The 25,549-nt window shown below is 36.2% G+C and overlaps 1 protein-coding gene across 2 annotated transcripts in view; it reads right to left on the reverse strand.

Annotated features, from left to right (window-relative positions):
- LOC117219696 (uncharacterized) overlaps positions 1-24,316 on the reverse strand; it is a 129,479-nt gene extending 105,163 nt beyond the window's left edge. Inside the window, exon 1 of one of the 2 annotated variants that reach the window (XM_033469038.2) lies at positions 21,807-24,316. In XM_033469038.2, coding sequence (XP_033324929.1) covers positions 21,807-21,885 — 79 coding nt within the window. In that variant the 5' untranslated portion in view covers positions 21,886-24,316. The remainder of the gene's footprint in view (positions 1-21,806) is intronic. The other variant, XM_033469046.2, reaches the window with a different exon arrangement.
- Positions 24,317-25,549: the final 1,233 nt, after the last annotated feature.

The following is a 25,549-nucleotide window of genomic DNA, read 5'->3' on the forward strand; positions in this document are numbered from 1 at the left end:
AATACCAAGTTTCGTTTAGCTGCAAATGTTAGGCTATATTTGAATTAGCGGTGTAGCTTTGAATGGAGTGCAGATTTTTGTTCGTTAAAATTACTGTACACGCAATCCCTAAATTAACAAGTATCGACGAAGTTTGAGAATAGTAGATGCAGCGGTTATTTGTTTATTAATTACCGAATTTTACTATATCAGAATTTGGAAGATCAAAAAATTTGTTGATCTATGAGCAATTTTAATTATGTCTTTGAATCGACTGGATATTTTTATTCAAAAAAAATTACTTTGTCCTATCCAAACGTAGTTGAGCAAATCTACAGAGTTTCAAAATAATAGATGCAATAATTATTTTTTAATCGCCAAGAGTTAGTATATTAATTTTTATAAAATCAAAACTACTGTAGAAACATATACTGTTTAGCTATAATTTCGAATTAAATTAATAATTAAAAATACAAAATAATTAATAATAATCAAAAAAAATTACTGTATATTCTCCAACCTTAAGTGAATATATCAACACAAAGTTTTAAAATGATTATACACTTACCCATAGAAGTTAAGGAACCTGTTACACACAGATGCATATTCTTGCTCGCAGTCATCCTTCTCAACATAGGAAAAAGATGAGAAAATATTGATTTTATCTTTTTTACGATTTCTTAATTTCTTCTTCTTTTGTTATTGAATTTTTATTACTATTTTGATTTGACGTATGCACTAAATAAAACAATATTGCATCACAATTATAATATGTCCTTTTAATTTAGTAAAACGTATATTTGTTAAAATATCAAATTTTGTTCAGATGTTAACGATACGTGAATTTCCTTCATTTTTGTCGATAACTGTGTACTATAATATCTTTTTAATGAAAGAAATGCTATCCGTAGGTGGTAAAGATCGATAGGTTTGTTGATAGTGAATTTTGAATCTATCGATGGTACTCGAGAAGCAGGAAATTGTTGACGAGGTGTAAGAGTATTCTCGCGACGACTTGCATAATAACATCCTAATGTATCGTTAGGTTTGCCTTCATAATGCGCGGCTGATTATTATTCCGATCAGTCAGAACGACGATCCAAAGTAGCTAAGCCTTCCGAGTACGCGACCCTTCTCTCTTCCTTCTTCCGTATGCTGTCTATGTGTATGCCAAGTCCATCTAGTTCTACACACGAATTAATTACTAATTGCTTATTGTCTCGACCAGGTGTCGGTGGATCTTTATTTCAGATCCTCTTGTCGTCACGGTGATAATCGGAGCCAATTTTCGATCGTTCGATATAAACAAATTGTTTCACGTGTATCATTCTGAACTTTTGTCGACATATTTGTCTATGTTCCAACAACACACAGAAATTTTTGCATATAAAAATATCAAGTTTATTCCGCGAGTTACAGTTAGAATTGTATTCGTCCACCTGAAATGTATTACCTGCATTTATTGAAAACTTGATGTAGCAAAATTTATTAATTAATAAAACGATAACTATTGCATATATTGTTTTGAGAATTTGTTAGTTTATGTATAAATGTTCGAAGCATACACAGCAATTTTTTCAAGACAGTATATCCATTTTATTCACAAAAAGAATTATATTTCAAGTGTGTTTAATATTATAATTAATAAATTTGAAATGGTCCGAGTTCTTTAATGAATAGAAAAACAAATATTGCATGTATTGTTTCTAAACTTTGTAACTTTGCATATACATGTTTGAAGTATGTACAGTAAATTTTGCGAAATAATAAATTCATTCTATCCAACGTTCTGAACCGAATTATACTTGCAGCCTTTGATATATCGCAAACCTCGAGACAGTCTGACGAATTTAATGAATAAAAAATTAACAAATGCACCTACATTTTTGTATGTTACATATTTTGTCAACAAACAGTAGTAATATGATTTAATGTTACAGGAACAGCTTTCAGAAGAACTCTGATAAATAATGTATAAAAACGATAACAGTAATATGACACTTACTCGTGAACGAGACTTGAATTACTATAGACTCATGGGCAGACTGTCAATCAGTCTGACCTCGACGGGCAGTGCGTCGATAACATATTTTCAGGTACATTTATAGGTACGTGGTAAATATGGTTGTCAATAGTGACAGTAACATTACTACGATGTTACCAATCCAGTGAGAAACGAGAAAACAAATTTCATACGGAGCTCCGAAGTCTGCGAATATATTAACAATAACACGCTGCCAGACGAAGTTCTTCTTCCTTCGAATTCCTTTTTACTTCGAATAATTTATGAACAATTTCGTAGATTTACGTTGTCTCAGTTCACTTATAGGCGACATTACGTGGAGTATTTCAAAGAACAGGTTTCACTCTTTCGCGTTCAAGTGTACTACAATCCTGACATTGTTTCACAAAAATGCAACAGATTGAACATCGAGAATTTTCAATCCAAGATCCAGTGATTTAATTTTGATTGTCATTAAAAGTGAAGTGATTCGATCCAATTGCGATCAGTCAAAAAATAACTGTAGCACGTTGAAAGTAAACGCTTTACTCTTTAAAATGAGTCTAATTAGATTGCAGTCGGAGTTCGTTTCACGATGTTACAACAGTTTGAACAACGAGAATTTTCAATCGAAAATTCAGTGATCTAATATTCATTGTTATTAAAACTGCAATGATCCGATGTGATTGCGATTTATAAAAAAGCAGTTTTAGAACGTTGAAAGTAGATGCTTTACTGATTAAAATGTGTCGAATTCGGTTGCAATTTCAACTTGTTTCACAAAGTTGCAAGAGCTTCAACATTGAACATTTTTAACCCATGATTCGATGATCGAATTGTGATCATCATTAAGAGTACGGTGATTCGATGCAATTGCGATTTGTAAAAGAAGAACAGCTTAAGGGCGTTGAAAATAGTCCCTTTACTCTTTAAAATTAGCTCGGGTAGACTGCAATCAAAATTATTTTCACAAAGTTGCAACAGTTTGAACATCGTCAATTTTCAATTCAAGATTCAGTGATCGAATTTCGATCTTCATTTAAAGTGCAGTGATACGACGCATTACGATTTATAAAAAAAAAACAGTTTCAGAATGTTGAAAGTAGTCTCGTCACTCTTTAATATGAGTCTAAGTGGACTGCAATCTGAGTTTACTTCACAAAGTTGCGATAGCTTAAACATCGACAATTTTCAACCCAACATTCAGTGACGGAATTTCGATTGTCACTGAATGTGCATTACTTCGATGCAATTACGATTCATAGAAAATAGAAACTTCACATCGTTGGAAGTGGAAGCTTTACTCTTTAAAATGTGTCTAATTATGTTGCAATTCGATCTTGTTTCACAAAGTTACAAGAGCTTGAACATAGTCAATTTTCCACGCAATATTCGCTGACCGAATTTTGATTGTCATTATGAGTGTGGTGATTCAATGCAATTGCAATTTATGAAAAAAACAAGTTAAGGGTGTTGAAAGTAGACTCTTCATTTTTTAAAATGAACCCGAGTAGACTACAATCCAAATTATTTTTACAAAGTTGCAGCAGGTTGAACATCGTCAATTTTCAATTCAAGATTCAGTGATCGAATTTCGATCTTCATTTAAAGTGTAGTGATTCGACGCAATTGCGATTTACAAAAAAGAATCAGTTGTAGAGTGTTGAAACTAGATGTTTTACTCTGTAAAATGGGTCTAGGTAAACTGCAATCCAAGTTTGTTTCACAAAGTTGCAACAGGTTGAACATCGTCAATTTTCAATTCAAGATTCAGTGATCGATTTTCGATCTTCATTTAAAGTATAGTGATTCGACGCAATTGCGATTTACAAAAAAAAATCAGTTGCAGACTGTTGAAAGTAGATGTTCTACCCTGTAAAATGGGTCCAGGTAGACTGCAATCCAAGTTTGTTTCACAAAGTTGCAACAGGTTGAACATCGTCAATTTTCAATTCAAGATTCAGTGATCGAATTTCGATCTTCATTTAAAGTGTAGTGATTCGACGCAATTGCGATTTACAAAAAAAAATCAGTTGCAGACTGTTGAAAGTAGATGTTCTACCCTGTAAAATGGGTCCAGGTAGACTACAATCCAAGTTTGTTTCACAAAGTTGCAACAGGTTGAACATCGTCAATTTTCAATTCAACATTCAATGTTCGAATTTCAATCTTCATTTAAAGTGCATTGATTCGATGCAATTGCGATTTATAAAAAAAGCAGTGTGACTACAATCTGAGTTTGTTTTACGAAGTTGCCATAGCTTGAACATCGACAATTTTCAACCCAATATTCAGTGATCCGTGGACATAAAGCGAACGAATTAAGCGAAGAAGCAAGTGAAGCAAGAAGACCACTTAGGCGAATGGAAAGCACATTCTCCGATGAATTGGTATCAGGAAGATCCCCCTTCAATTTTTGTTCTAGAAGTTCCAATAGATACGCGCCCCAAATATCGATAACAAAAACACAACGTAAGAAACCGATCGTCGTACACACGTTATCTGACCTGATTTCCGACACGTTTTCAGTGAAGTTGCTAAAAAATCCTCCGTTTACTTAAGACCTAGACCGATCTTAAGTACATCTGATCGGACCTGATTATCTTATCTCGACAAAATTCGTCTTGGGGATTATGCACGAGTGTTTAAAACGGTTGGATTAATAAAGCTCTGTTGCACAATTGTTTGCCGCGAAATTAACATGCAAATTACTCGAACCGTTCGTGTAGCTGCTTAATGAGATAAGAACAATTCGCAGTCAACATATTGACACTGGCCGAGTCAAATGTTTTCCTCGAGAAACTACAAACACGACGCTATGAATTAACACCCGCGCATCGTTATTCGAAAATTTAACGTTGGCGTTCGATTGCGATTGGATTTCGATGATAGAAAATATTGTAATTTGTCCCTAATTCGCGTTCAGATTGTGCACAAAAACGGACAATTTGGAAGGAGGAGACACGATTATTCGAGCCTTGCGGCTCGCTTTTATAGTCGTTGACAATCGGTATAAAATTAGTTTAATAGTTAATTAAATAGTTTTTGAGTTAACCGCTCGACCAGTTTAAGAAACGCGGTATTGAGAAAAACGCGTTTGAAGGTTTTAGAATACAGTAATTTCTCCCTAATTCGCGCTCAAAAATGGACAATTTGAGAAGAGGAGATGCGATTATTCGAAACTTGCGGCCCGCTTTTATAGTCACAGATTTTCAATAATTATAAAAACGAACCGCAAGGCTCGAATAATCGTATCTCCTCTTTCCAAATTGTCCATTTTTAGAGAGAAATTACTGTAATGCTCGAACGTTCGAAGCGTCCAACACAGAAAAGACAAGAGCTGGTGAGATGAAAATAACATTTCCTCCTCCTGTTTTTCCGTATTGTCTACGAATCGACCTAATTTTCATATTGTTGGCGGTTTCGCCGATGGAAAAAGGCAAACAAAAATGAATATCTTCTTGCATGACCGGAAGCAATCATTTTGTGCGTTTACTGACTCGAACGGCTACTTATCTGACCTTCTACCGCACTGTCCTTCCTGCAACTGTTCGCAAAGATTCGCACACTACAGCTTACAAAGTTGCGATAAACGCGGAGATCGCAGATACACACTCCTCAGAACAATTCCCGTTATTATGAATATTAACTAACTGCCTTTTTTTGTCGATTACAACCGCATCGATTCTCTATGCACCTCCAATGACGATCAAAATTAGATCACCGTTATGTTTTCAACGTCTCGGATTGAAAATTGTCGGCCTTCAAGCTGTTGTAACTTCGTGACACAAACTCGGACTGCAATTTAATTAGATGCATTTTAAAGAGTGACGAGTCTACTTTCAACGTTCTAAAATTACTTTTTTTATAAATAGCAATTTTCATCGAACCGCGCTGTACTTTTAATGACGATGAAAATTCGGTTTGCGAACATTGCATTGGAAATTCTCAATATTCAAACTTCTGTAACTTTGTGGAAAAAATGTCGAATTACAGGCTACCGACGCTAATTATAAAGTGCGAAGAGTATACTTTCGACGGTCTAAAGTTGCTTTCTCTTATAAATTGCGATTACATCGAATCGCTGCACTTTCAACGACAATGAAAATTAGATCACTGAATCGTTGGTTAAAAATGATCGATGATCAATCCGTTGTAGCTTCGTTGAAAAAATCCGACGATAACGTACCTAGGCTGATTTTAAAGCCTGGAATCTACATTTATTAACCCTGATCAGTCATTTTTATGAAATACTTTTTCACCAGCGGAGCAGCAACGGAGCATCGTCGAAGCGAGCATACTTCCTTCCCACGAAATCATGATTTCGAACATCTCTAACGACCTTGAAAAATCTTGTTCACAACTCAAACTACCGCAGAATTAAAGCTTCGAGTCTCCTCTTTGCGGCGGCCCCTAAAAATTTGTCGCACAATCTTCGTTCACCAAGTTATCGCAACTTCGAACGCAAAGAGTGCCGCCAGCGGTGGAACCGCAGTGAACTCGAATCTGAATTGCCCCAATTTCTGCCGAGCGTCTCGAACCTGCGGGATTGTATAACTCTGAAAAACAAATGCCGCACACTGATCCCCTCGGCTGATAATTGGATACGGAAGCCTCGGAAATATCTCGAGAATTTCGTAACAATATCTTCGAGATGATTACCGCAGCCAATTGTTTCTGATTATTCCAACATACTCCTCGAGCTTCCTGTGCTTGTTTACAGTCACTCGCATACCGAACAGAGCCATAATCTTCGCCGATCTTCCAAAGGTTAAAACATTTCATAATCCGCGAACAAAGTGCTCTCGACGTTGTTTTGCTCGAAATCCTGCTAATCCTGAATCATAAATATGAACACTTAAACTATGCACCGTATCTTGAAATTAAATCGATAGCACCACTTGAAAAGAGTGCGTATACTTCAAACGAGGCTGATTACACGTGCAGAGAAAGATCCGAAATGGCACGCGGATCTCAGTTACATCGATTACAATTGCTCGATATTAATTGTACAAAACACCAATTAAATTCAAACAATTAAAATATGCACCGTCTCTTTGGATCAGTGTTCCTTGGGAAAACAGGATATGCATTGAAGAAAATTGGCTATATGCATACACAAGGTGACTCAAGAATGACTCGCAATCGGGAAATTAGGGTACTTGAGGTCATTTGAAGTAACTTTTTCCTTAGCGAAAATGCAATCCGCGGCTTCGTTTACGAGTTATTAACGAAAAACAGTGACCAATGAGAGGTGAGCGCAGCTGGCGCGAGGCGGCCCAGCCAATGAACACACGAAGCCCAGTTCCGCCCATCGACTCGGCCGCGCCAGCTGATCTCGCCTCTCATTGGCCACTGTTTTTCGTTAATAACTCGTAAACGAAGCCGCGGATTGCATTTTCGCTAAGGAAAAGGTTACTTTAACACGTTGAATGCCACGGGGGTCACCGGTGACCGGCACTTAACTTGGCGGTGACACCATGGGGGCCACCGGTGACCGGCGCGCCCAAATCGATAGAAATATATATAATTTTTAAAACAAATGTCAATATCTAAAATTTTGTATTATTACTATTGGAAATGGGTAGATAAATAAAAGTAAAACGCAGTGAATTAAACTTATCCCTTTTAGTTTATTAATTTGATGTACGAGGAAGGACCGTCTTTACTCTCCTGATTGCTCCAGGAGACTGAAGACTGTTCACAAAGACGAAACCAAAAACGTCACCTAAAGACAAAGAGCACTCTGTTCTATATACCTATGAAATCATTGTTTATCTAATGGTACTCTAGCGAGACTCTCGGCGTCGATTCGTTTTTGTAACTTATATGCTAGAAGGAAAAACTTCTGAGTATTCAAAAGAGAGAAAATAATCCAATAATTACCATCGTCAATTCAAACAGTGACCCCTGTCGCAATTATCATGTCAAACATGGTTATACACTGTAACTTATCTATTGCAGAAAATATTTCAACATTATATTTATCACGTAAAAGAAAATTCATCGTGGCGCCACGGACAATTTCTGTAAAACCGGCGTGGCATTCGTGCGATTTCGAGTGACTTTTGGAACACCCTGTAGAAAGTTTCAAAACAGCGTGCGTGGAACATGTGTTTCTATTTTAATTGCTGAGCGTTACTGTTCCGAATTAAAATCCCGTTGTCGCATAATCACTACAGATTTCCATGCAACTTCTCGTTTTCGTATGTCACTATACAAAAACTGGAATCAAAGAGCAGTCCCGCAAATAGGTCGCTCGTCGTAAAATGAAAATGATAATGCTATCAGACCTTGTCGGTTCATACCACATCGCATTCTAGAAATCTGCACGTGAACGCACAGAGATCCGTAGCCTGCTAATTACAATTTACAATTAACTGAACATATCCCGATTTGGAAAAATGGCTGCAGATCCTTCGAATATTCTGCAAATCATACTAGGCGGCGTTACGCAAGATTGTGGAGGCTGCGAATGCGTACAGTTACAACAGAACAGACGCGTACGAATAAACTCGCAAAAGTTTCCAAACGTTATGCTTAACAGTCATCATTCGACGTGTTTCGTCCAGAATCGCCGATCGATCAATCTGAAACAGAATCTGAGTCGGCCGAGACCCGCTCTTTTCGTCTGCGAAGAATTTAATAAGCGACAGTTAATCGCCACGTCATTATCCTGCGAACGTGATTAACATACATATCGGCGGTGTTAATCATTCTCCGCATGAAATGAACATGAGCGCGAGATCACATTCTTCGATAACACAGTTCATTAATCTGTTTGAAGAACTGCAATTTGCAAAACATGTTTGCCAGCGGTGACATTGCACGCGCGGATCCAGCGACATTGTTCCAGGAGGCGAGCCCCCGTTACAAATTCGCCTAAGCTCCCTTCACGCTGTTACGCTGTTATGATGTTAACGTCCAAGGTTAACGCTGAACATGTGTAACGCTCTTTCATGTAACAACGTGAAAATTAAATGTTTTTTTCTTTCAATTTTTGTATACAGAACTAAAAGTTATATTGTTCTAGGATTTAGGGAGGAGGGGAGTGAGTGTAAAAAGAAATCTTTAAACTGTACGAAAAAATGTTTTTAGTCGAATTTTTGTTACTCATTAAATAGCGATCCAGTCTTATATTCGTCTTCAGGAACTATAAATAGCAACAAATAAAAAATTTTCTTACACTCAGATAATTTATGCTGGGATCGAACCTATTTTAAATAAGATGTTTGAAGAACCAAACAAATTCTAGCGTTTGTAAGGAAATTTTGTTTTTCTTTTAGTATACGATTTCAGCTTAAAAAAGCGTTGTTTAAAAGTATTGTATATGAGAAATAAAATTTAATTTTAGGTACAATGCCCGGACAAAGTTGTAAAGAAAAAAGTAAGCTCGGTTTCGAGTCGATTAGTCGATTAGTTTTTGGATTATTACGTCCATTCCAAAACGCGGTATTGAGAAAAACTCGTTTAAAGTTTTTAATATACAGAAAATTTTCCCTAATTCGCGCTCAAATTGTGCACAAGAATGGACAATTTTGAAAGAGGAAATGCGATTAATCGAGCCTTGTGGATCGTTTTTATAGTCATCGATTGTCAACAATTATGGAAACGAGGCGCAATGCTCGAATAATCGCGTCTCCTCTTCTCAAATTGTCCATTTTTGTACGCGAATTAGGGTGAAATTACTGTACTTGAACTGTTCTTCCGTGCAGCCATAAAATTAAGTTCCAAAATGGTGCCATTTTTCTAATCACCGATTTTTGCAAGTATCTTCCTTGTTTCTTTATTTTGTACAGTATTGTCAGCAATGTTTATATGTTTCCAATATAAAAAGATTGTAAATGTTATTGAAGTATGCACAAGCGTTCCCTGAAATGTCGACTAAAAAATGTATTAACAATAATATCGTGAATCATTCCTCTGAAACATGCTCTTCAGGCTACAATACCTCCTTAAAAATTCATTTATGCTTACGATCAGAATGACTGGTTTTCTATTTTACAATTCAATAAACTTTAGGCACTCATTCATGAAATGCTTGAATAAATTTCACATTTCCCATCAGAAACGGCCAATGAAATCAGAAGACTCACCACGAACCTGTTAATGAAATCAGAAGACTCACCACGAACCTGTTAAAATCTGCAAGAAAGCCCAAATCCAACCTAACTAAAGCCGAGGGAAAGTCAGAGTTGGAGTTAAAATATCTCGAAAACACCCTCATTTGTATTGCGGACAGAGGCAACAGCAATTATAACCTTTGGACGGCGATCATTTTTGAATATTTATGGCAGCCACAACTACAACCACTCAAATCTTTACGATTAGTTTTCATTTGTATGTTATTGACATCTCATTGTCGAGACTAAAGTTTAATCCTTTTAAAAGTTTCAATATCAATATCACCTACAGTAAATTCTCTGAAATTGTCCTTCAGCTTGGGAACGAATCTCTCTCTCTCTCTCTCTCTCTCTCTCTCTCTCTCTCTCTCTCTCTCTTGTCGACAACTATAATTTCTCTCCACAAGTAATTTCTCTCCAATTTTCCCCCAGCTTGTAAACTAAAATGGACAATTTGGAAAGAGGAGACACGATTATTTTTCATGGCCGTCAATCCTCCTCTTGCCAAATTGTCGGTTTTCATTTCCAAGCTGAGGGATAATTTGGGAGAATTTACTGTATTCTTTGAGTCTTGCGGCTCCTTTCAATAGTTGTTAACAATCGGCGACTATAAAAACGAGCCGCGAGGCTCGAATAATCGTATCTCCTCTTCCCAAACTCTCCCCCAGCTGCCCACTTTTGAATATTTGAAATTTTAACTGATGTCATGCAAGAACTACAGAACATCCGAACCCAACCAGGACCTATTCTGTTCAGCTGGCGTACAATTCTTATTCATCAGTGTCCCTTTAAATGATAGTATCAATAATTATCAAGGACGGAATACCTGACAACCTGTACCCTTAGTACATCACTGCCCCATCTACTTCCTTTCCCAGGCCTCCTATTATGAACAAGTATCACAAGCAGCTTTGGACTTATCCATCTCCCCAATCTTAGCTAGTATCATCTACGTGATCATCTAAAAGATTGGATACTTGCATAAACTCCTTTAAAACCGTCACATTGGCTTATATATGTTAATGATACTCTCGCAGTATGGAGTCATTGCAGGAATAGTCTCTTACTTATCTTCATTTTTCCTGTTATCGAAGACGTTTCGCTGGATCGTCTTTGATTACATCGCTGCGGCTTAACATTTCCTATGAAATTAAGGAGATCTCGCGCGAAAACAGTTTTGTTTCAACTTTTTATTGCAACTTTCGACACACTTTTTTTGCTGCTTTGCTGTTGCGCGTGTTCGTGTTCGAAGTTATTCGACTTGGAATTTCTTCGCGGAATTCGACAGAAAAAGTTAAGCCGGTGATTTTGGCTTCCTGTATTTTTATTTTTTATAAAAAAACTGCCATAATTTCGAGAAATTTCTACTTTTAGAGGATTTTTAATTAGGTGTTCCAAACTTACTACATTTTTGATAGAAAAGGGACCGCTACAACTTCGAGAAATTTAACACCTCGATATTTTGAAAATTTTTATGGTGTCCTGTGTTTTCTAGACTTTTTGAAGAGAACTGCTATAATTTCGAAAAGTTTGGTTATTCAATTTTTTGGCAAATTTTTAGGTGGATTTTTTCAAAGAATGAAACTTTTGACATATACTAAAAAACTTTCAGCAAATCGGATAATGAAATATTTCAAAATTATAACAACTTATTCCAAGGAAGCATCGAAATTTATAATAAAAATTGTAATAACAAAAATAATTATTGAAATTGTAATAGGAAAATTATAACACAAAAAATATTATTGAAATTATAATAAAAAAATTATTATGAAAATTATAATAAAAATTATAATACAAATATTGGCTATAATAACAATAAAAATATAATAAAAATTATAATAAAAATAACAATAAAAAACAATAAATTATAATAAAAATTAGCATAATGCCGAGAAATTCGATGCTCGTGACAGCTATATTGGATCATCAGGTCAGCACAACTCAGCTAACAATAAAGTTAGAACTAGCGAATCAATTTGATTCACAGAAAATCGCGAGATTAAAGGCGGCGAGAATTAGTTTGTTGTTCTTGCATCAGTTCTTATGTACCTGCGTCATTTTAGTCAGTGTTCACGTGCACGTTCCATGAAAACAACAGCCTATAGCGAAAGAAACGTCAGTGCAGTCTCGTCTTGCATGTTTGTTCATCCATTTCGCGGTTTCGATTCGCGTCTGTTAGAAGACATTTAACTTCTTAAATCTCGAAGAGACACTTAAACCGTTCGCTCTTAACGCATAAATCAGCAGTTTGTTCAATATTTCTTTATTACGAGATTTCTGCCAGGTGCTCGATACGGAGTCAACAAGTCCCATAAATAATCTACAATATTGAAAATATTTTTTTTTATTAGAAATCCACTTTGTTGTCGACGATTTGAGGAATGACTTCCTGTTATTCTGTTAAAACAATATTAATAAAACTTCCTCTGCAATGTTCAAAATATTTTTTTTATTACAAAGCAGCCTGTCATCAACGATTTAAGGAATTATTTTCTCTTGAGACAATGTAAAGAATGTTTTTTCTACAATGTTCAAATTACTTTTATACTACAAATCCACTTTGTTGTCGACGATTTGAGGAATGACTTTCTGTTATTCTGTTAAAACAATATTAATAAAACTTCTGCAATGTTCAAAATACTTTTCTGTTACAAAATAGCTGTGTCACCAATGATTTAAAGAATTACTTTCTGTTAAAACAATTTTAATAAAACTTTCTCTGCAATGCTCAAAATACCTTTCTGTTACAAAGTTGCTGTGTCATTAACGATTTAAAGAATTATTTTCTGTTAAAACAATGTTAATAAAACTTCTCTACAGTGTTCAAAATATTTTTTTATCACAAATCACCCTTGTTAACAATGATTTAAAGAATTATTTTCTATTAAGACAATATTAAGAATGCTTTGTCTACAATGTTCAACATACTTTTCTATTATAAATCCCCTTTGTCGAAGATTTTAAGAATGACTTACTATTATTCTATTAAAGCAATGTTAATAAAACTTCTACAATGTTCAAAATACATTTCTGCTACAATTTAGCTGTATCATCAACAATTTAAAGAATTATTTTCTGTTAAAACAATGTTAATAAAACTTTCTCTATAATATTCAAAATATATTTTATTACAAATCAGTCTTGTCATCAACAATTTAAAAGGTGACTTTCTGTTAATATAATATTAAGGATGTTTTCCTTACAATGCAGACATGTTTCAATTGTAAAGCATCTTTGTTGTTAACGATTTAAAAAATTGTGTAGTGTTAAACGATTAATCAGAGCGTTATAGGAAATTATTTAGCAAACAGTTCTATACAATAATACACAAGTAAACTAACAATTAATCAACATTGTTGAAGCTTTCTGTTATCATTTATATGTATTGTTCTGTTAACATTTCTTATTTAATATTTCAGAGGAGAACGTTATATAAATGATTGTTAGACAAAATTGTTAAACACGCTTCTCAACCTATTCAAAATGGCGTCCATGATATTTAAAACTCTTCGACGAATTTATTTAAATATTTCAATGCATCGATTTAATGAATTAATTGAAGACCTTACTTTTCCTGTTTACACTAAATCCACAAATGTTGCTAACGCAACACGAAGAAATCAACAATTATGTTTCAAAATGGCGCCATTTTTCTAATCATCTAATTTTTCAAGTAAATCCCCTGTTACTTTATTTTATATAGTACCAATCGCCCGCAATTTTTGTTTGTTTTCATCTTAACAAATTGTAAATGTTTGATAAAGTATAAACAAGCGTTTCATGAAATGTTGGCTGGAACAGGTGTTAATAATAATTTCGTAAAAGACAACACGCTGTTCACGCTACAATACCTCTTTAAAATTGTATTTATGCTGACGACGACGTGCGAAATGCGGCAGAATTAAAAATGCAATTACCGTCGAACGTTTTAACACTTCTCGGCTTTTGTTTTCTGTTATAATCTGAATCGATTTCAGCCGATTCCCGTTAAATGAGTAATTAAAATCGGGAGATCGCTTTATAAAGATTTCGCGCGTCTCAGTTTTTCCGTGCCATTTGCGGCGTCGCGTCGGCGACGCTTCAACGAGAAACAGCCGTCCATAACGGAATTATTCCGCGTCAGATAATTACTAGCTAATTGCACTCGATGAAACGACGTCTATCTTGCCGGGAAATCGATAGAAAACCATTTTCATGGCCACGCTTTTTATTATCGGAGGCGCGCGTTACGCGAGCCGTCCATTTTGAACGCGGCGGTCATTTATTTTCGAGAACTGTGACACGAAGTCGATCACGCTCGCAAAAATACATATATTTCTCTCTTCTTGAATTTATTTTCTGATTGCTTGCTTCGAAATTCTACAAAATCCTCGCTGTTTTTCAAAATTGTACTGTCCAATTCTTCGAAGTGTACACAATTTATCATTAATACACAGACCTACAGATGGTAATTTAATTGTTTAAAAATCATTTTGCTAGTATTTCTTTCAAAATCCTATACAATTTTTACCGTTAATCTTTCCAAAATTAATTACAAAAACTTTCAGCTGAAAATTGAATGTTCTCAAAATCAATTTGCAACTGTTTTCTTCGAAATCTTATGAAATCTATATCGACAATATTTTCCAAATGGAACTGTTGAATTTTCCAAAACTTTTTACATCGATCGTAAGTATAATCGATATACAAACCGTCCGTTGATAATCGATCATAAAATGGCGGATCGTAAGAGGAATCAGAATTTAATATTGGCAGAGAATCGAGACGCGGTAATTAAGATCTAGCTATACTTCGATGATGGGACAATGTACACGGTTATCCTTCGTTTATTATGGTTAAAGGCACGCCATAAGATAAGAATCGCGACGCGTTCCGCGTGGAAGATTTTTTGGCGAACGAAGGTCCCCGGCAGAAAAGCGGTTCTCTTTTTATCGAATCAAACGGCTGCATATGTACACCGAAACGCTTCCTTTCACGCGAAACCAGTTCCAATCAGACATTACGCGTCCTTCATTTCTGATTGTAAGTCTAAGGTATCGGGCTCTCCGGGCACGAAATACGTTCCCAGCTAAACTGATGATTTATTCGGCAAAAAGAACGAGATCGACCGGATCGCTGAATTTCCATAATGATTTGCTGTTCAGTTGACCTCTATTGAATACCGACGACGTTAATAGATATATAATAGGCGGAATGAATTAATCGGAGTGACTGATTTAACGTTTCATCGTGGCGTCTATTGGGAAAGGATGCAATATTCTATCTTTTGACGTGAAATAATTTTTCGAACGAACATTTCTTTCTACAAAGTGGATCGATAAAATATTATATTATGTTTATTGCCAACACAATTGAATCACAGAGAAATATAACAATTATGACACCTCAATTGTATAAACGGAAATGGTTGATTTAAGGAATTATGGTGGAATGTAATGGAAAAGAATGTTATCTTCTATTTTTTAGTGTGAAATGATTGTTTAACCAATATATAAAGTGTGTCGGTGGAGTTGTTGTATTATGATTTAGAGTTTAAAATGAAAATAACGACCATTTAATAACAAAATAGTATAAACATTAGCGTTCTTCTATTTTTAAACATGAAATGATTATTTAAACGATATATAAAGTGACTCGGCGAAGTTTTTGTATTATGATTTCGAGTTTTAAATGAAAGTAACAACCCTTTAGTAATAAAACAGTATAAACATTATGATTTTTTAATTAAATAAGAATGGTCGATTTAATGCGTCACCATGAAGTTTATTGAAAAATAGTTCTTGTAGTAATGTATAAAGTGATTCAAGTAGAATTTTTTATTATGTTTTATCTCATACTACAATTATATAGAAAAGAATGGCTGATTTAATGCTTTATGATAGAGTGTACTGATAAAGAATGTTATCTTGTATTTTTTAACGTGAAATGATTATTTAAACAATGTATAAACTGACTCGGTGAAGTTGTTGTACTATGATTTCGAGATTTAAGTGGAAGTAACAAGCATTTAGCAACAAAGTAGTATAAAAATTATAATTTTTCTATTTTCAAACGTGAAATGATTGCTTAAACAATATATAAAGTGACTCAGTGAAGTTGTTGTATTATGATTTTCAGTTTCAAATGGAAGTAGCAACCCTTTAGTAATAAAACAGTATAAATATTGTGATTTTTTAATTAAATAAGAATGGCTGATTTAATGCGTCACCATGAAGTTTATTGAAAAATAATTCTTGTAGTAATATATAAAGTGATTCAAGTAGAATTTTTTATTATGTTTTATCTCATACTACAATTATATAGAAAAGAATGGCTGATTTAATGCTTTATGATAGAGTGTACTGATAAAGAATGTTATCTTGTATTTTTTAATGTGAAATGATTATTTAAACAATGTATAAACTGACTCGGTGAAGTTGTTGTACTATGATTTCGAGATTTAAGTGGAAGTAACAAGCATTTAGCAACAAAATAGTATAAAAATGATAATTTTTCTATTTTGAAACGTGAAATGATTGCTTAAACAATATATAAAGTGACTCAGTGAAGTTTTTGTATTATGATTTTCAGTTTCAAATGGAAGTAGCAACCCTTTAGTAATAAAACAGTATAAATATTGTGATTTTTTAATTAAATAAGAATGGCTGATTTAATGCGTCACCATGAAGTTTATTGAAAAATAATTCTTGTAGTAATATATAAAGTGATTCAAGTAGAATTTTTTATTATGTTTTATCTCATACTACAATTATATAGAAAAGAATGGCTGATTTAATGCTTTATGATAGAGTGTACTGATAAAGAATGTTATCTTGTATTTTTTAATGTGAAATGATTATTTAAACAATGTATAAACTGACTCGGTGAAGTTGTTGTACTATGATTTCGAGATTTAAGTGGAAGTAACAAGCATTTAGCAACAAAATAGTATAAAAATGATAATTTTTCTATTTTCAAACGTGAAATGATTGCTTAAACAATATATAAAGTGACTCAGTGAAGTTTTTGTATTATGATTTTCAGTTTCAAATGGAAGTAGCAATCCTTTAGTAATAAAACAGTATAAATATTGTGATTTTTCAATTAAATAAGAATAGCTGATTTAATGTATCACCATAAAAACTATTGAAAAATAATTGTAAGTTGTAAAATAATTCTTAAAGCAATGTACATGTAAAATGACTCGGTAGAGTTTTGTATTACGTTCCAGGATTTTAAACAGACAATTGAATCTCAAGGCAATACAAAAATCGTGATACCGCAATTATATAGAAAAAAGAAATGGCTGATTTAATGCTTTATGATAGAGTGTACTGATAAAGAATGTTATCTTGTATTTTTTAATGTGAAATGATTATTTAAACAATGTATAAACTGACTCGGTGAAGTTGTTGTATTATGATTTCGAGATTTAAGTGGAAGTAACAAGCATTTAGCAACAAAGTAGTATAAAAATTATAATTTTTCTATTTTCAAACGTGAAATGATTGTTTAAACAATATATAAAGTGACTCAGTGAAGTTGTTGTATTATGATTTTCAGTTTCAAATGGAAGTAGCAATCCTTTAGTAATAAAACAGTATAAATATTGTGATTTTTCAATTAAATAAGAATAGCTGATTTAATGTATCACCATAAAAACTATTGAAAAATAATTATAAATTGTGAAATAATTCTTGAAGCAATGTACATATAAAGTGACTCGGTAGAGTTTTGTATTACGTTCCAGGATTTTAAACAGACAATTGAATCACAAGGCAATACAAAAATCGTGATACCGCAATTATATAGAAAAAAGAAATGGCTGATTTAATGTTTTACAATGGAGTGTACTGATAAAGAATGTTATCGTCTATTTTCAAATATGAAACGATTGTTTAAACGATCTGTAAAGTGACTTGATACAGTTTTATATTGTGCCCACTCAGAGAGTAATATAAAAATTGTGTCACCACAATTCTATTGTACAAGAAGATAGCTAATTTAATATTTTACGATGGACTGTACTCGCAAAGAATGTTATCGTCCATTTTAAAATGTGAAATGATTTTGTCAATTATCTACTAAGTATCTCGATAGTGTTTTGTATTATGTTTAATGATAACAAAAGATTGAGAGATAACATGTTTATCGATTACAGAGAAATATACAAAAATTGTGACATCTCAGTTATGTAAACAAAAATGACCGATTTGATGACTTATGGTGGAGTAGTATTGAAGAAGATTGTTGTCTTCCATTTTAAGGTGATTTTATAAGGTAATTTTTTTGGACACTATATAAAAAAAATAAATCGGTGCAGTTTTATATTATGTTTCAGAGTTTAGGTGGTAATAATAGCAACTGCATCACAAATGTGAAAATTGTAGCAGCTGATTTATGTAAACAAAAATTGCTGATATAATGGATCATTGCAAAGTCTATTGGAAATGAACGAAATGCTTTATTTTAAGATGCGTACTAATTGTTTCGCCAATATATAAAGTGCATCATAAATATAAAAATTGAAGCAGCTGATTTATGTAAACAAAAATGGCTGGTGAAATGCCTCATCATGCGAAGTTTATTGGAATAGTTTTATAATAGTTTGGTACAAGGTATACAATATAGTTTAAGATATAATAATAACAATTTAATCATATGAGTCGAATAGAACAATAAACAATACGCACTAGTACAACATTGTTTATAATGCATATTTATATTTATATAAATAGTTATTTCATGTTCTGATATATCCTGTGAGTATTAGTGTGTATTGCTTATGGGCCTATTCTACCCACAAGTCACGAGGCAATATATGTATGTATAGTCCTCGCGCGACAACAAGGCGCTTTTGTGTTCATATCCCCCCTCTTACTAGCTGCAGCAGCGTGGCAGCTAGTAAGAGGGGGAACATAAATGCAAAGCTATTTTCTTGTCACGCGAGGACTACACATATATTGTGGCACGCGGATTTCATAAACAAAAAGGACTGCTTTATTGCTTGATCATGTGAAATGTACTAGAAATAAACGTGCAGAATTTGAGAATGTGCAAAACAAATTCTGTAGACAATGTACAAAAATGACTCGACGAAGGTTTATATCTTCCGTCAATATATCTGAAATAGCAGTACAAACAATTTAATCAGTATAAAAACAATAAAATCTGAATTTTGCCAAAATATAGCAAAATAATATTTCAGCACAATGATCCTCTAGATCGTACAAAGATTTGGAAAAAAATTGTCCAAGCAGTGTTTTCAATTTTCGAACTTCGAACTGAAAGAACAAATTCAAAAATTCAATTTGTCTTTCGGTAGAAAACGGAGTATCCAAAGGTACAAATTTCGAAGTGATCGTATCCTGTGAAAAGTTTGTTGCTTCTACGGCAACAAATTGCTGAAAAATTGTGTACATTGTTACGACATTATTCGCGGTGTTCACCTGTACGGACCTAGTTAATGGTCCGACAATAACGCAGATAATCCGCAGGTTAGCATCCGATACTGTTGTTGTGGAAACCACAGTTGAGTGAGTTTATTACTACGTGGGATCAACAACCATCGGTATCATCACTATCATCGGCCGACCTTGCAGCGTAATGCGTGTCGATAATTATACATAGACCGCGGCTTCTGTACGTTTACAACAAACACTTTTGTAAGCGGCGTAACGATAGAAAACGCTGCAGCGTTCCCGGCGGTTTTACGCGTTTACATTCCGATCCGAAGAAGCATCGTGAAGCAATTGTTTATTATTTTTACTTCGGTACTATTATTTCGTAATCTTCTCGGCTTAAATCTAATCCTCGGCAAAGCTGCGACTTCTTCATCGCAACGAGTACTTTGCGAGAGAATTTATTACGAAATGCTAGAGGATCGACCGAGGGACACCGTAAGATCGACACCATAGGACACCATAAAATTCACCATGGAGCTTTAGCGATGATATCGATGAATTGTTAGCGGAAAAATTGAAGTGCAAGGACAGCTTTCTAACTTTCTCCTATTCTAGAAATTCATGGATATCGCTGGATTTTTCAAAACTTGCCGATACAAGGTGCAATGCATTATGGCGATATCCGTGTCGATGGCATTTTTCTTTCATGGCGGTCTGCGTGTTGCGGTTGATCGGTAACGCGATCACTATTGTATAACGCAGTTTCTACTTTGCGTTAGAGCAGAATAAACGAGCGCGGGCATTCGAACTCAAAAATCGAAATTGAAACACGAAGTTGAGAAACTTTCTGAAAAATAGAGCCGGTGTTTCGATTCACTCGGAGGACTGTGCATGAAGTTCTCCTTTCGCACGGTGCTTGATTTTGTCGTGTAGCACAAACAGGTATTTTTTCAAGTACACAGCGATAACGAAATTACAGTGCTTGACGACCTCTTTAAGATAGCTTCTGAATGAAGTTTCGCGTTAGAAACTTCGTTTGTTAAAAAATGAAGTACGCTTTATGGAATTAATTTTGGAAAACTATGAGTAAAGTACAGATGTCACATTTTACACAATGTTTACTGCTATTGCGTAGCACAAACAGGATTTTTCCCAGATGTCAAAGTATTAACGAAACGACAAAATGAAGTGCACATTGTAGAATTAATTCTAAATAAGTGAGGCGAAATAAGAACCTCGCACTTTGCACAGCGCTTCCTGCTACTATCTTGTACAAATAAGAATTTTTTCAAATACACAGAGTCAACAAAATGGCTGTATGCAATATTTAAAAAATTATCTCTTATGAATGAAGTTTTTTCGAAGAGTACATCATTCGACAATGAAATACACATTGTAGAATTAATTCTGAAGAAGTGAAACGAAGTAGAAACTTCGCACAGTGTTTCCTGCTACGATATAGTATAAACTAGAATTTTTTCAAATACAGAGAGTCAACAAAATAGCTGTATGCAACATTTTAAAAATTGTCTTTTATGAGCGAAGTTTTTCTGAAGAGTACATCGTTCAACAATGAAGAGCACATTGTAGAATTAAATCTAAAGAAGTGAGTCGAAGTAAAATATTCACATTTTTCACGGTGTTTTATGCTACTATGTAGTACAAACAAGAATTTTGTCAAGCGTACAGTATCGATAAAGTGGCGATTTTTAGGGGTGCCTTTTGAACGAAGTTTTACATAAGAATAAATCGTTAAAAAATTAAATACTTCTTGTAGAATTAATTCTAGAGAAGTCAGACGAAGTACAGACTTCACATTTAACCTAATGCTCACTGCCATTATGTAGCACGGGCTGGATTTTCTCCATAAACCTAAGCACAGTAAATTCTCCCTAATTGACGCTCAGCTTGGTATACAAAATGGACAATTCCTGGCGGCTCATTTTTATAATTAGCAATTGTCAACGTAAAAACGAGCCGTGAGGCTTAATCGTACCTCCACTTCCCAAATTGTCCATTTTTGTTTCCAAGCTGAGCGTCAATTAGGAAGAATTTACTGTATCAACAAAATGGCGATACACATCGATCTCCGGGATGAAAATCGTTTATTAAAAAAAAATTGACACTGAGCCATTTCCACCAACGAATCGTTAATTTACCAAACTCCAAAACGAAGGAATTATCATCCTACGCCCTAAAACGATCTATCTTTGGATACCAATGAAAAAAGACCTAGAAAAAACACCCCATTAAACACAAGACATGGATAAAAAGCAATGAACATATAGCGTAAAGGATCGAAAAACTGCCACTCACCGATCTCCTCAACCAGGTACCGATCTTTCGGACTCATGTCTGCGATTTCCGTCACGCTCACGACGACCCTGACACTCATCGTTGTCCTCCACCTCCAACCTTCGATAATAATCACGATCACGATCGCGGCTCCGGTCTTTTCCTCGTCTGCGTTCGAGAAAACAGCATCAAACTGTCCTTATTGATCCGATGCACTGAATCATCGAATTACGTATACGAAAACGTTCCCACGCCGCACGCTGGGCACCAGCGAATCTCATTAAGTCCTCCGATCGCCGAAGATGAGCGCCGGTCAGAAAGGACTGCGCTCGCTACAGTTGACACCGTCCTCCCAATCACGGGCCGTGAACGTACAATAACAGCGTTTCGCGTTGAACAAATAGGGCCGCGGAGTCCTCTGCACTCCGGATTCCATAATTTCCTTCTGATTACCAGACCAGACCTGTTCACGCGACTTATTCAGTTACTCGCTGTTGCACAACATAGCTCCACCCACTTTTTCAAACGTCTCGGAGCTCGAACCGCGGAATCATGGCCATTAATACCGATCCGAGTAGCGGTTGTTTGCGAGAAACGGAAACTCGACGGTTTTCGGGGCATCCTTTTTTTCCGATTCTTTCGACGATTTTTTGGCCGTTTCAACGCGCCGTTTCAGACGCGGGACAAATTTGTTCGCGCGGGAACATAACGACTATCGAAAACCGTGGCGATTCTTGAAATGTTTATGATATTGCTTAAAAATATATCACTGTGCGTTCGCGAGAGTCTATAATATTCGCATAATCATTGCGAATATTTACAATAAGCGAAAGTCCTCGAAGTCAAAAATCCCAACTCAAGTACCGCTTGAATACAGTTGTTACACTTTTTCACCTAACACGACGCAATCGTTGTGCATAACTCTGAGACAATTCAGAAACTGGTTGCCAATGAAACCACGCAGCCCTCTGCATCATAAATTTGCTTGCTCCTGCAACAAGAGTCGGTCGCGAAACCCTCGAACCTCGCCAAACACGGAGAAACCGTCCGAAATCGTGTCCCGAACTCGTGCAACGTCTGTTCAGCCTAATCGTATGAGTCCTAGATCAGCCGGAGGCCACTGACAAGCTCCATCCGACCCGAAACTGTTCGCCAGCAACGAGACAAAGGACGTCGACTGGCCGCTATCAAAGAAAACACGACCGCGAACGGCGGAAATTCGTTCGAAATTGCCAAGCGAATCGGCGAAAAGGCGGCTCTTAATCGATCCCTCGCTAATTAATCGCGGTTTAGCCAGTCCGGCGTGCCGGTATCGTTCGCAGGAACGTTTCCTGCGCGCGGCAACCTTGAGAAACCTGGTCGTCACGAGACATTACGTAAAAGAACGCCGAGAGCCGCTACCCGGACAGCTAGAACAGGTAGCAGAGTTGCCGAAGACACCGCGACCGGATCGCGAAAGGTGTTGGGGACCTCCTCGGGGGGGGGGGGGGCAGATTCGATGGCAGACAATGATCTTAGCCGATTAGTATCGCTGGTAACGAGATCTGGAGTAAAAGGCGGCTCGGAGGCCAGCAAAGATGGCGGTCGCGACGATTAATTGGTGACTAACTGGAGAACAGAATGATCCTCGATTTACGATCACAGGTGTTTTCATTTGTTCGACCAGCTTTCCTGGTTTTTCGCCGATGAGGCGGCCTACCCGATCGTCTCGGTCGCCATTTTGGCGGGAAAATGCGCGAGAAACGATCCTCCTTGTGATTCACCCTCAAATTTTCCTCGTGCAACAAGGAAAACCGAGGGTTTCGAGCGTTGCACTGTTCAGGGACGCTTGAAACGTCGATCGTTCGGTTTTCGAATCTGATTCACGCAGTCCGTCCCTAGATTAGCAATCTTGTGTCTGTCATATCTCTGAAGTGCGTTTCGAACAGCAACAATCTCATCGCTATAAATCGAACAATTAATGTTTCCAATCAGCCCGAGCACTCTCGGCCAATTTCTCCGCGTCGTCTTTGACGTTGACGCAGCCCCTGAAAGTCCGTCGCTGTAATTACAGTCGAACTCCGGGTCAGACCCGACCCAGGCGCGCGATTCGAACAGCGTAGGTGGTCGACTCACGGATAAATCGTTCGGCGAACAACGTCGGCTTCTTTATTCGCGCCGTTTCAATTGTCGGCTCATCAGAACGGGAAAAGAAAAAGGCGGCAGTTCGGCCGATAAGTCCTTTTTACGTGATAACGCTTCACCACGTGCCGACGACGACGACGACGACGACGACACCGCGCGTCACTACGCGCACACCAGACGAACTGCGCGGAACCGCAGCCGCAGGGATCCTCGAGCTCGAAATCGGTTCGACCATCGAGCCGATTCGAAATCGGCCGAGCTCTCTGCACCAGCGATCCTTCCGGGGAAACGATTTCCGTGTTGCCTCGGCGAACCCGCCGTTGTTTATAGGTGGCGTGGCCGAGATTATGGCAGCTCGAGCGTCACTGTTCCGCGGTTTGCGAAGGCGCAGGTAAACTATCGCCGTGCACGTCAGGCAAGATTGTGTGTAGACTGACAGAAAGCGCGGTCGTTCTCTGCCGTAACGACAGGTGTTGTCGGCCGAGGTCTATGCTCGGGTGGGGACGACGAAGGCGGAGCAAAGAAGCATAGTAATCTCCGTTCTTTCTCTTCTTGCTGGAACCCGGAGTTTGTAGGCTCGCCGCAAAAAGAGAGCTATCTATCCTAACCGAGGATCCGATCTTCCAACCCTCCGATAAATGTCCGCTGGACTTGGCACCGTCGGACAAAGATCGCTTAGGATCTTTGTAAAGTATATTCCCGATAGATATCCGGGGATTTTTCTTGGATTTATCCGGGGGACATAGAATAAACATTTGTTATATATTACTTCTTTGTATCGGCTCGTTCTAGAGTCCGTTAAAATGATTATTTGTGGACTTACAGTAGTCATCATGACTTCATTCATCTTCCTCTGTCACGGTTAGATGTCTTGAAGCGTACGATGATTACAATTTGTTTAGTTATGTGTTCCAACTTAATTTCAAAATCGGTGAGTGACTTTTTAGCGATGTTCTTCATTGGTAATAATATCAATGGAGTAGTTAAATTGAAAATTTTGTTTGGTTTGTTAATATATCATGATCTGATTAGTCCTCCATTACCAATTCTGGATCACACATGAGACGTTACAGATAAATCTTGACACGTATGATGACCACATTTCGTTCGGAATGCATGATTGTAACTCTTATTGAGTTATTGATTTTTTGGTGATGTTTCTCGTTAGTAGAGTCTTTAAAGGGAATACTAATGGAGCAGTTAGATTGATCTTTTTTTTCAAGTTTGTTAGTTCATCATGATTTGCTTAATTCTCCTGTATCCATGCTGAAGCAGTCCTGGCACATATGGTGACTAAATTTTGTTTGCAATGTGCGACTGCAGCTCCTCATCAGAATTGGTGATCGATCTTTCGTTTGCGTTTCTCGTTAGAGCCATTAGAAAGAGTATTACCGGAGGAGCTTTGTTTCTTAATTTATCATGACTTCGTTAATCATTCTCTATCAATATTGGATCAGCGTTGGTTTCTACGTCTACATTCTGCTTAAAATGCGTGGTTGCAGCTCCTCTGCCTTTCACCCCCTAAAATCAGTGAAGAAATTATTTGTACATATTTTCGTATATGTTGTTATGTATATATATTTTGACTTTTTATTACGGGTCGAAATCGTCATACCTTGTTAAGAGCCGAACACAAAAAT

Source organism: Megalopta genalis, chromosome 5, assembly GCF_051020955.1.
Source record: "Megalopta genalis isolate 19385.01 chromosome 5, iyMegGena1_principal, whole genome shotgun sequence".
Classification (NCBI taxonomy): Eukaryota; Metazoa; Arthropoda; class Insecta; order Hymenoptera; family Halictidae; genus Megalopta; species Megalopta genalis.